Source organism: Solanum verrucosum, unplaced genomic scaffold, assembly GCF_900185275.1.
Source record: "Solanum verrucosum unplaced genomic scaffold, falcon-dt-bn FXZP01000296.1, whole genome shotgun sequence".
Classification (NCBI taxonomy): domain Eukaryota; kingdom Viridiplantae; phylum Streptophyta; class Magnoliopsida; order Solanales; family Solanaceae; genus Solanum; species Solanum verrucosum.
This window is the reverse complement of record NW_026020470.1, coordinates 1,501,744-1,514,111: the sequence shown is the minus strand read 5'-3', so window position 1 is coordinate 1,514,111 and position 12,368 is coordinate 1,501,744. Positions and strand designations below refer to the sequence as shown.

Genomic DNA, 12,368 nt, shown 5'->3' with positions numbered 1-12,368 from the left:
TAGAATTGTGCTTGATCTATTGATCCACTCGAAAGGTGGAGGTGTTTACTTACTATGTATATTGTGGTATTGAATTGATGGATAACTTATTTTTACCTCTATATATGAAGGATATAGGTATGGTCATGATGTAAAGTATATGTGTGTGATCTTAATGAAAGTAATGTGATCATGTTTAGAATGTAACTGTGCTATTATTGAAAGGTGATTCTAAATTATGCACTCATGAATGGTGATGATAGAATGTGAAGGGTTTCTATAATGTAATGTTGTATCTTGAATGGGTAGGCTTAGGCATCCTCTTCTTGTGAAATGAATGTATCTTGACTTAATGAACATGAATCGGTAGACCTAATGGTGGTAGCCCTTTCAAGAGGAGTCTATGAATGAATGTATAAATGAATCGGTAGACCTAATGTAGGTAGCCCTTTCCTAAATGAATGATGAAGTATTCTAGGCTATGAAATGAACCGGTAGACCTAGTGTTGGTGGCCCTTCATAATGAGTTTAGAAACTAATGTGGTGATAAACCTTGAAGCAGTAGACCTAATGTTGGTGGCCCTTTCTTGTGTTAAATGGTGAACCTTGAAGTGGTAGACCTAATGTTGGTGGCCCTTTCTTGGAAAGTCAATGAGCTATCCTTAATGTACCTTGAATTAGTAGACCTAATGTTGGTTGCCATTTCATGTGTAATGTACCTTGGGTCGGTAGGCCTAATTTTGATGGCCCTCTCAAGTACAACAATGTAATGTGAATGAACTACTCTATGGGAATGGAGGCTAAGCACCGAGTGGATATGGTAAGATGGTGACTCTCCCAATGTTAGGTTAGAGTCCAATGAACATCTTTCTTATCCCAAAATTATGTGCCTACATAGGATGTTTACTAGTTCTACCCTAGGCTAGTAGAACACCTTCCTTCGGTGTAGGGTTATATGACACCAGATTCCATGATTTAGCTCTCATGGTCTATGTCGGTTAATGCATATTCCCATCATGTGAGATGTGCACTATGGTTTCTTGAGAAGTTCTATGAAGTGTGGGTGGTAGTATAGGATGCCATCCATGCATTGCACGAGTAGGCTTCAAGAGGGCTATAGTGAGTTCTCTAATGTCTTCATGACTAATGAATGAAAGTCCTCTAAATGAAGCTAATGAAGAATGTTGACTTAAGTGTCTAATGTAATGATGCATGCTTTACTTGGATTGTACTATGAGTTACTTCCTTGTCATGTCTTATGAAATGCTTATGTCTCTTATGTATGAGTATTGTGTGAAGGTGAAAAGGATGAATGGTAAGTTCACTTTTGGTGACCTTAAGGTGGTACTTTAGTGTGGATGGTGGTATGGGACGCTATCCATACATTGTACAAGGTATAGCATGAGGGTTACTTGAGGTGAAGGTTTAATGTGAAGGTACTGGATTATATGTTGACTATGTCACCAATGTGAAGCAATGACTTGTATGATGGTTATGTTTGTATATTATGCCTCTTATACTTACGTACATGAAGTTTTCTCAAATTGGCATAAAAGCATGACTTTCAAATAAAATATCCTTTTTAAGCATGTTTTTGCACGGCTATCATACTTAGTAGTTAATTGTGCTAACCCATATTCTTTTATGTTTACTACAAGTGTAGGTTCCAGCAAGTGAGTAGCTTTCTCTCTAGTTAAAGCTTGGGTTTTTTATTCTCCAAGACTAAGTGGTATGTCCTCATAGATCGAGGACAAGTGTTTAGATGTTTCATTTTCTTTTCATGTAATAGACTATTGTTAGACTTTTCGATTGTAAAGGGTTGTGACCCTACTTATGTTTCGAATATTGTGTTTAGATGGTCATGTGAGACAATAGACTTTCGATGTTTTAAATAAAGTTTTGATTGTATGGATTTAAATAAGTTTTAATTCTGTACCATTTTCCTTATATCGAATGTTATGAATGATAAGAGGCTTGTACGAGACCCTTTTGGGGTCAAGTACGTCGTGTCACGTCTAGGGGGTAGTCTCGGGTCGTGACACAAAACGACATTGTATAGGTATAATATGCATAGGAAAAGACTCAATTATCCTTAAGAAGTAACTACTAGAGTGACCTACGGGTTGGACCTACGCTCCGTAGAACTTTCTACGGCCCGTACTGGTCAACCATAGAATCAACTTCAGAAACCCAAAATTTCCTCAACTTCCCACAAGACCTTTCTAGGGTCTGTCATTCCCTCTACCGTCCGTAGATCTATTCCTTAGAACCCCAGTTCAAGTCTAAAATCTCATCAAGTCTGGATCCTTTCTACGGTGCTTCCTACTGCCCGTGAAACCAACTACAACCTATCAAACCAGTCTTTACACCTAAGGTCTTAAATCACATCTCTAAATCAACTTTACGAGTCACTCCTACGACCCGTCAAACTTCCTACGACTCATTGAAGTAGAACATAAGTTAACTCCCTTTGAGATCAATATTGAATCGATTGATATTATACGTATAATCGCACATGACCACTTGCTTTATAATAATCTGATTGTTGAGTGTAGATACTTAAAGATCCAAGGGAGACCTCATGTGTTCAGATATGAGAATAGAGTGGTTGGTGCAATGGCCAATGAAGGGGTTACAAATGGGGGAGAGTTGAACATAACGAATGTTTATATATATATATATATATATATATATATATATAAGAACCCTTTTGACCAAAAAAAATAATATGAAGTACAGAATCCCCAACAATTTGGGCACTAATTACATCCCATATGAAAGCTTCCAAATTACAATAGTCTTGGATTTTTCAAAACTCTCGTATATATTATTTCTTCGTTTGATACATAGCAAATGATACATAAGTTATGTATGAGATATGTAAGTTATGTATGAGATACATAACTATAAATCAGATTCATACTGATTTAGGTTTGAAGTAATTGTGGTTATGTATCAACAATAACATTTGTACCAAATACATTGTACACAGACAAAGTTATAATGTATTGATAGAGGTGAAGTGATGTATCCGGATGTCAAGAGAGAGAAGGAAATAGGGAATTTTTGTAATTAATTCAAATAATAGAAATTTAAGTCGTGCAATTACGTAGTTTTCCAAAAAATAAAAACCTTACCTACTCCCTTACCTAAGAAGCCCAAGTGTTGAGAAGCCCAGCTAAGAAAATTAAGTGGGACCTCTGTTTTTGTTTGTCTTCCTTTATCTTATCTATCTACTGGGCAAAGAAGGCATGGTGTGTAACTCAACGAAGTATTCATCTAGTGAGAGCGAAAAATGGCTTGTCTAACACAGCAATTCGTTGGGTTGAAGTGCCCACCAATTTCGACAACAAGGCTTGTGAATCCCAGTAATTATCATCATCAGAGTAAGCAGAAGCCAAGAATTGTAGTACAAGCTGCAGCAGTGGTTGCAAATGCACAAACAAGAGAAAGACTAAAACTTAAAGAGATGTTTGAGGATGCCTATGAGAGATGCCGCACTACACCTATGGAAGGTGTTGCCTTTACTGTTGATGATTTTCATTCTGCCCTTGAAAAATATGATTTTGACTCCGAAGTTGGTACTAAGGTTAGCTCTCATTTTTGCTTCTTTTTTGCTCAACTACAGTTGCTGTTAATTGAGTGCTGTTTTTTTAACTCATATTGTATACAATTGAAATCTGTGATTGACTGTTACTGTTTATTATTGGATTTTTGAGCTTAAAGTTACTATTTTGATTGTCTGTTTAGGTCAAAGGAACTGTTTTTTCTGTAGATGCAAATGGAGCTCTAGTTGACATTACTGCAAAATCATCTGCATACTTGCCTTTACGAGAAGCTTCACTTCACACCATCAGACATGTAGAGGAAGCCGGAATATTTCCTGGTTTGCGTGAGGAGTTTGTGGTAGTTGGAGAAAATGAAGCTGATGATAGTTTGGTTTTGAGTTTGCGATCAATTCAGTATGACCTTGCATGGGAGAGATGCAGGCAGCTTCAAGCTGAAGATGTTGTCATCAAAGGCAAGGTATGTGTTTGATGGTACACCTCTTCATGTCATGATTTTCGATCTTATTTATTTATTAGCCATATCCTTTTGCTCTCATCTTTGAATAGCACATTCATTCATTTCTATTTCTGTGGATGGTTTCGCAGGTGGTTGGTGCAAATAAAGGTGGAGTGGTCGCTCTGGTGGAGGGCCTTCGTGGTTTTGTTCCATTCTCCCAGATATCAACGGTTAGTTGTATATTCATCACATGAAGTATAACCTATTCGTGTACATCTTCTGTCATCCAGATCAAACATATTCATATTGTAAAAGAGAAGAAATGGGAGGAAAGAAACCTACTTGTTTCGCAGATTGAAACTCAATTCAGAATGGCTCATTTTATAAGAATGGTTATCCTAATCCTAATAAGGTAGTGTTTTACAAGATCCTATTAAAAATAATTAATCTCCTAAGTAATAAACAAACATCTGGAATATTCTACACGATTACTCTATCCCTTTACAATAGTTAAAGTACAAATGTTTTTGGTTTTTGGCTTTTTGGTTAAAAGTGAGACAGCTTTCATGTGGCAGAAAAAGATTTCTTTTCTGCAATGATATGGGATCTGCCCTGAAGAATGTTGGATCAATGAATTGAAGTTAAAGAAATGTAAACTGGCTCTAACAAACAATTAATTGTACTAACAAATATATCATAAAAAAAGATTAGCTATAACAAGTATCTGAATTCTAAATTAAAAGATCAACTGAAGTGGCATTATGAGGCCTAGGAGAAACATGTTAAGCATAAGGAAGGTGACAAAAAGAGGATATTGTATCTATGCCTTAGTAACCATAAAAATTCAAAATGGTTTGCAATAGTACTAATCTGAGGGATATCTTGGTGATTTGTAAGTCAAAAGGCAATAGAATATAGGCCTTTTAAGTGCAAACCCCAGCAAAACTCTAGTATTTAAGTAGAGAAGGGTAGAGGAGCAAATCCATCATCCAACGAGTTTCGAACCTTGCGCCATGGACCCTTGAGGATGTCGCGATTATATTTTAAAATAAGACACAATAGAGTATAGTTGTATACACCATAGGCTCTATTTTGCTATCCATTATCAACTCAGCTTTTTCACCTATGAATTTACATCTTGATTCAAAATCAAACTATGTTTATATAATTTGGTGGGTTGGAGCTTTGTCTTTCTGTGTTTCCAACAAAAAATTACTATGATTATTTGAAACTCATCTCAAGATCTCTCTTTCAGTGTGCCATATCCCAAAAACAATTTTTTGATGTTTCAGAAATCAACTGCGGAGGAGCTTTTGGAAAAGGAGCTTCCTCTGAAGTTTGTTGAGGTTGATGAAGAGCAATCCAGACTTGTTCTCAGCAATCGTAAGGCCATGGCTGATAGTCAGGCACAATTGGGCATAGGCTCAGTTGTTCTTGGAACTGTTCAGAGCTTGAAACCATATGGTGCCTTCATTGACATTGGTGGGATCAATGGCCTTCTTCATGTGAGCCAGATTAGTCATGATCGTGTCTCAGATATTGCAACAGTCCTCCAGCCTGGTGACACACTCAAGGTGTGTATAGAAATTTCTTAAGCTATGAATTATCTGTCCACTTTTGACGAAAATGTAATTATCTGCTCAATCTCGTTGTAGGTCATGATATTGAGCCATGACCGTGAGAGAGGTCGAGTGAGCCTTTCTACAAAGAAGCTAGAGCCTACACCTGGTGACATGATTCGCAATCCAAAGCTTGTCTTTGAGAAGGTAAGTATTTCCAAGTGTTATTTGTTAGTCTGTATTTATAACTACATCACCAATTCATAGTTGTACATTATGCCAATGTTTTCTTGAGTTCGGTTCTCATGATGCCAAAATAGTTTCTTTTGTCTACTATGGTTATGCTGTGCACCTGGATATTCTTCAGTATTTCTTTGCCTCTTGTCTCTTTTTCTGTTTCAATTAATCTTTCTTAGTGAAAATAATTTATTCTTTCGAAATACCAAAAGTTAAATCATCTCATTCCACTCTATCAAAATGATTCAGTTTGCATTTTCGTCAAAATTCCAGACATGTTCTGAAAATGCTTTAAGAAGTATAGGGCTTTCCTTTTTGTCAAAAATACAGGGTTAATTTAATATGTACTGTTGCCAGTGGCTTCTTGCTCCATCCATTTTCTTCTTCTTCTTTTTTTTTTTGTCAAAAGTACAGGATTATTTGGAATGGCCTTTCCAAATAAAAGTTTATTTCAATATTCGATAAAGTAAATTTAATATTTTAATTGTGAATTAAAACTTGCAATTTGGTTTTTATAGGCTGAAGAGATGGCCCAGACATTCAGGCAGAGAATTGCCCAAGCTGAAGCCATGGCCCGTGCAGATATGCTGAGGTTCCAGCCTGAGGTATTTTAATTACTAATGTGATAACTGCTTCATATTTAGGCATAACAAAAATTGAAAATATTATGATTTGAAAGCTTTCTCCCTTTAATCTTATATGAAGCATGTCAATATTTTGTATATCATGGAGAGGTCACAACAGGACACTTTTAGGGCAAGACCAGGCAATTCGACTATCATCACCACTTTAAGTGGGGTAAAATGGGCGGGAATAGAACAGGACACAGTTTGGCTACACCAAATCTATATTGTGGTTACCACAGCCTCTTCTTTGAACATGTCTTCTTTTTCCGGGTTATTACTTGCTTAGTGAAACCCAATACAAGAGATTTTGTAACATACGAAGTATTTAAATTCCAATAGCAAAGGACATAAGTAACTTTACATCAACTGTTGAAGCTATGTTGTAATAGAACTCTGCCAATTAAGTTCTTTCTATGTTTATGTGAATATATATAACCTCTGAAAGTAGAAAGAACAGGATATGGGGAAGAAGAAGGTGTCTTGTTCTCATTGGCTAGAGGATATAGAGATTAGTTGAAACATGCTTTAAAAATATGGAGAAGGGAGAGAAGAGGATGAAGACAAAGATTGGTTGGTGAACGTTTGACCCTTCGGGGTGGACCAGTGGTTTGGGCTTAGGACTTCAATGTTGGAGGTCTCAAGTTCAAAACCTCTTGCCAGCAAAAGCAAGGGGTTTGCCTTCTGGGTCGAGCTCTTCGCACCGGGCTTGCCTAGTGGGTGTTACCTCTCTTATGTGGTTTGCGAGCTATTGCATAGGAGTGAGAGTTTTACCCTGTGTGTACCCAAAGGATAGAGGCTGCGGATTTCCCTTGTCAAAAAAAAAACAAAGAGAGAAGGAAAGAGAAAAGAAGCAGCAAAGTTGAGGATCGTACTAGCCCCGAGAGTGAAAGAAGATTTGAAGACAATTACTGGAAGGCAGAAGTTAAAGAAGCTACTGAATTCTCTCTTCCTTTCTTTCCACATCAGGAAATGAGAATTGGGTGAGAAGAGAGAAGGAAGTGGGCATAGGAGAACAAAGAAACGAAGGAACACAAATACTTAAGTTCAACTTCTTAGGTTCTAGTGTTTTGGCTTAATCGTCTCCCTTTGTTCAGCTAACCAAATGTGGTTTAATTTAGAGATTGCTGATTGGTGGTACTTTCTCCTTACAAATTTCGGTAAGTATCACCTCTATCCTTGAAACATAATACTAGTGAAATGAAGTCAAATGTTATAGAACATCTCTAAACACAAAAGTATCATATAAATTAACTTGTATTCTGATGTGCTTAAAGTGAGAGTTAAAGTTATCGTCATTTTCTTTGCGTTGAAATACTTGCATGTGATTGAGAGTACTGACTTCTGTAACCCCTTTCTTTTGTAACTTCTCAGAGTGGATTGACCCTCAACTCTGACGGGATTTTAGGTCCGCTGACCTCTGAACTACCCGAGGATGGACTGGACTTGAGTGAGATTCCGCCGGCTGATGATTTATGAATTCTAAATCAAATCCTTTCTTTTTGACCCATTTGTTGCACAAGTTGTATAAATAAACATTGTTTGTAGGTTTAGGAACTATGAATTGCACCCGCAATCATTCTATTGTATTTTACCATATGATCCTCAACTACTTGACTTGCAGTTTTTTGCCAAGAGTGAAGCAGCGCTAACATCAGTAACTGTCAAAGCATGCTTTGGTTCTTTGTTACGATGTTTCCGATATCATGAATCGTCTTGATACTCTTAAACTAACTAGAGTAAAATGTATAGTTTTGGCCAAAAACATTCTTAAACTATACTCTAGCTTAAACTACATTCTTAAATTATCTTTCTTAACAAAAAAATTCCCTCCCTCAAGTATTTAAAACTTAACTTCCATCCAATTATTAAAATTTGTCAAAAAAACTAATCTAGTCGACACAAAAACATATTTAATGCTTTCTAATCTCAACAAGACTCCTTAAATCAGCTTTGACTAGTGTTGGTAAAATGAGCTCATATTTTTATGGGAAAATTTTCAAAATGTCAATATTTTAGCATTTAAAAGGATCTCTTAGCCACACTTTCAATATTTATTAAAAATGTCAAAATTTTAGTTTGTTATGTATCTGATTTATGTTTTTATTATTTATTTTTATTAAAAGAATACAATTGTTAAAAACAGAATGGAGAAATTTAGGGGAGAGAATATTTTTAAAAAAGAATTTATCCTTAGAGAATTTACTGTTCTACCATAACTTAATTATGTATATGCCATTGATCGTTCCAAACTCAGCCAAACCTTAAACAAATATTAAGACATCTACTGCTATTTAGGATGAAAGATATCAAAAGGATTTCAAATAAGGCAATTTTTAAATTTAATCCAACAAAGTTACCATAATTACTAATCATAATTTTGGTTTAACTTTAACTAGGCCTAGTTTTTTTTTTCACTACTCTTACGCTCTTTTCATATTTTACTTTTGGGATTAAATTTTGAAAAATCTCTTTCTTATTATACGTGTTTGGTTCCACAATTGACATGGCTTCTCTCTCCCTTATTCCTCAAATTTCCAATATTATTTTTTTAACACTCCATTAAAAATACTCAATTCATGTCGAATTGAAGTCGATTGATTTAAGATTTTTTGCTGGCAGTGAAGAAGATTTTAGAATGAATACAAAATAATAATAAAAAAAGAAATACAAAATTTGTTGGCATACAAAGTGAGATTGAAATACAAAGTGAGCACAAAAAATCTAAAACTTGTTAGCATACATTTAGAATTAATACAAAATAAAAAGAAGTACAAAATTGTTGGCATACAAAGTGAGATTGAAATACAAAATGATATTGAAATACAAGTGAGCACAAAAAATCTAAAACTTGTTGGCATACATTTAGAATTAATACAAAATAAAAAAGAAAAATCAAAATTTGTTGGCATACAAAGTGAGATTGAAATACAAAATGATATTGAAATACAAAGTGAGCACAAAAAAATACTAAACTTGTTGGCATATAGTTAGAATGAATACAAAAAATAAAAATAAAAAAATTGTAGGAAGCCTAATTTAGAATAGCATACAAAATTCTGTAAAACTATTTATCTATTGTCCTATAATATAATACAAAATTAAACATATACATAATTTGAAATGAATACCACCTACAAAATAAATACAAGTTACACCTAAAAAACTCAAATTTTAGCAAGATACCACATGAATTTTGTAATGAATTCAAAATGCAACAGACAATAAAAACAGTAAAGAATGCAATTTGATAGTTTAGATACAAAATGCAACATGTCATAAAGTTATTTTTCATCACTTTGATATTCAACAATTTCATAAACTTCCCAAATATTGACATTCGAAAATGACACTTCTTCACCCGACACTTCTTTCAGATCCAATTCAATACTTTTGAACGATTTATCCTAATATTGGCACTTCTTCACCTCGTAACTCTTCCAGATCCAGATCCAACATACAAGACATACAAAATACTTTTGTATCTCAATACTTCGACAAAGGTTGAAAATCTTTTGAATAATTTCTAAGATTTCTTAGAAAAATGGAGGATTTTGATTTTGAAAAGGCAAGGTTTAAGTTACTTGAGGATATAGAATAATGAAAGAAATCTTAAGAAAGAGAAATGATAGAATTTGGGTAAAAAATTTAGAGAGTGAAAAGTGGGTAATGGAGTCTTTTATTTTTTCATGGGCCCAATTTGAGAAATAAAAGGAAGATAAATGAATTATATTAGGATACACTTTATTTGTTAAAATATTGACATTTTGACATTTTTAATAATTATTTTAAAATATAGTTGTTTTTAATAATTATGTTAATAATTTTGACTAGTTAGCTAATTTTCCCTATTGCTATATTACTATGATTTTTTTGGCAATAATATGCAGATCTTTTTTAGTAGCAATTTTGTTTTCATTTATTCTTCATTTGATTTAATATCAAAGAATTACTAGTTGAAATGTTTTTTTCTCATTGAATCTCCAAGAAGTGGTGTCAACTTGAGACTTTTACTTTTAATAATGGAGAACGAAAAATGAAGTGTCGGATATGAAAATCAAAATCTTGATCACCTCAACTATCATATTGCCTCAAAAATTTATTGATCTAATTACATTTTAACTATGCATTTAGTGAAGATAGTGGTGAAATTACGCTCCAACTTCATTAGTTAGTAAAGGAGAAAAAAATTAGATCATGACTCTTGCAAGTTCACACCGTCGTAACTTTATTTCTTTCTAGCAAGCAAAGATCTCAGAAAATTTAATTATTTTTTTTTTTTGGGGGGGGGGGGGGAGTTTTTCCAATAATAATGAAATTATGAAGAAAAACTTTTGTTGGTAGTAGTGTGAACTGCATATGTATTTTTTGAGACAAGGGTAACTTTGTATTAACAAAAAACTCATCATCCAAGAAATGAAGAGGAAGAATCTTACACCCACCAAAAGTATGGAAAATCCTCGAAAAGGACTGCAAAAGTAGAAGAACTTTACAAGTTACCTATAAAGTCAACTAGTGCTACTATATCCCCCAATTCTTTTTTACACCAAAATACAATAAACTAAAACTCTGACTCTTTATCTTCTGAATGTTGCTACTCTTGCCTTCAAAACATCTGGTATTCTGTTCCTTCCATAGTGTCCACTAGATACATGCTGGAATGGCCATCCACCAGTTTTCCTTTGACCCTCTACTACCAATACCTTTCCAAATGCTAAGCAGCTCCATAGTGGACTTTGGCATCACCCAACTGACCCCAAGAATACTGAGGAACATGTCCCACAACTTTGTGGCTGCTTTACAATGAAGGAACAGATGGAAGTTGCTCTTCGCGTCTTGATCACACATAAAACATCTTGAACAAATTTGCATTCTTTTTCCTTGTAGGACTTCATGAGTTAGACATGCTCTTTTAATTGTCATCCATACGAAACAAGAGACTTTCTGAGGGCTTGTGACCTTCTAAATTTGCTTCCAAGGCCAGAAGCCCGCTGTGGATTGATTGTTATTCTTCTTCCAGTAGCAAGATTTAACTGTAAAAACCTTTTTTTTTTGTGAAGCAACCAAATAGGTTTATCAGTTCCATTAAGTATCCTAGGAAACGTACTCAACAATTGAAGGAATCTTGCAATCTCTGAAACTTCTCAGTCATTCATAGCTCGCCTGAAAACCAAATTCCATCCTTGGGGACTCTAAACTTGTGACACTAAAGCATTTTTTTGTGAACTTAAGACATATAGCTGAGGAAATAGAGTTATCAAATTGTTTTCCCCTAGCCAGGGTTCATTCCAAAAATCTATTCTTACTCCATCACCCATTTTAAAGGAGATGTTAGTATAGAATTGTGGCCACAACCTTCTGATGGAATTCCAGACACAACAACCAAAAGTTCCCAAAACCTCTTCAGTAGACCATTGGTTTAGTAAACCATATTTCTCAGCGATAAATATTCTCCATAGAGCTCTATCATCTGTGTAGAATCTCCAGAGTCACTTCTGCATTAAGGACTCATTCTGGATATTAAGGTTTTTGATCCCAAACTCCCCCCCCCCCGATTCTTGCTGAGTGTGAGGGTATCCGATTTAACCAGATTGTACCCTTTTTTCCCTTACTGCCTTGCCACAAGAAGGATCTCATTAACCTGTTAATCTTCTTCTCTATACTCTTGGGAATTGGGAACAAGCTCATCATATAAATAGGGAGGGCATCTATTACAGATTTGCTGAGTGTCAACCTACCTCCAAAAGATAGATATTGGCTTTTCCACCTTGATAATTTTTTTCCACTTCTCTCCAAGACTTCATTATATACCTCAATCTCTTTGTTTTTGGCTCCCAAAGGTAAACCAAGATATTTGGTTGGAAGGGGAGCCATCTGGCATCCAAGAGTATCTGCTAGCAGTTGCAAGTTGTCCACTTGATTGACTGGATGAATAAAGCTTTTATTCCAATTAACATTCAATCCA

At 34.9% G+C, this 12,368-nt stretch overlaps 1 protein-coding gene across 1 annotated transcript; it reads left to right on the top strand.

Annotated features, from left to right (window-relative positions):
• Nucleotides 1-3,240: 3,240 nt before the first annotated feature.
• LOC125809036 (30S ribosomal protein S1, chloroplastic-like) lies at nt 3,241-8,012 on the top strand. Its single transcript, XM_049488711.1, has 7 exons — nt 3,241-3,568; nt 3,730-4,005; nt 4,134-4,214; nt 5,277-5,558; nt 5,640-5,750; nt 6,299-6,385; nt 7,778-8,012. The coding sequence occupies exons 1-7, from the start codon at nt 3,275-3,277 to the stop codon at nt 7,880-7,882; spliced, it is 1,236 nt and encodes a 411-aa protein (XP_049344668.1). The 5' UTR covers nt 3,241-3,274; the 3' UTR covers nt 7,883-8,012.
• The last annotated feature ends 4,356 nt before the right edge of the window (nt 8,013-12,368 follow it).

Bases quoted from the DNA above. Each gene is read 5' to 3' on its own strand.
- LOC125809036 (XM_049488711.1), top strand. From the start codon at position 3,275: ATGGCTTGTCTAACACAGCAATTCGTTGGGTTGAAGTGCCCACCAATT. The intron at 3,569-3,729 runs GTTAGCTCTCAT...TTGTCTGTTTAG, and splicing joins ACTCCGAAGTTGGTACTAAG to GTCAAAGGAACTGTTTTTTC. The intron at 6,386-7,777 runs GTATTTTAATTA...GTAACTTCTCAG, and splicing joins TGCTGAGGTTCCAGCCTGAG to AGTGGATTGACCCTCAACTC.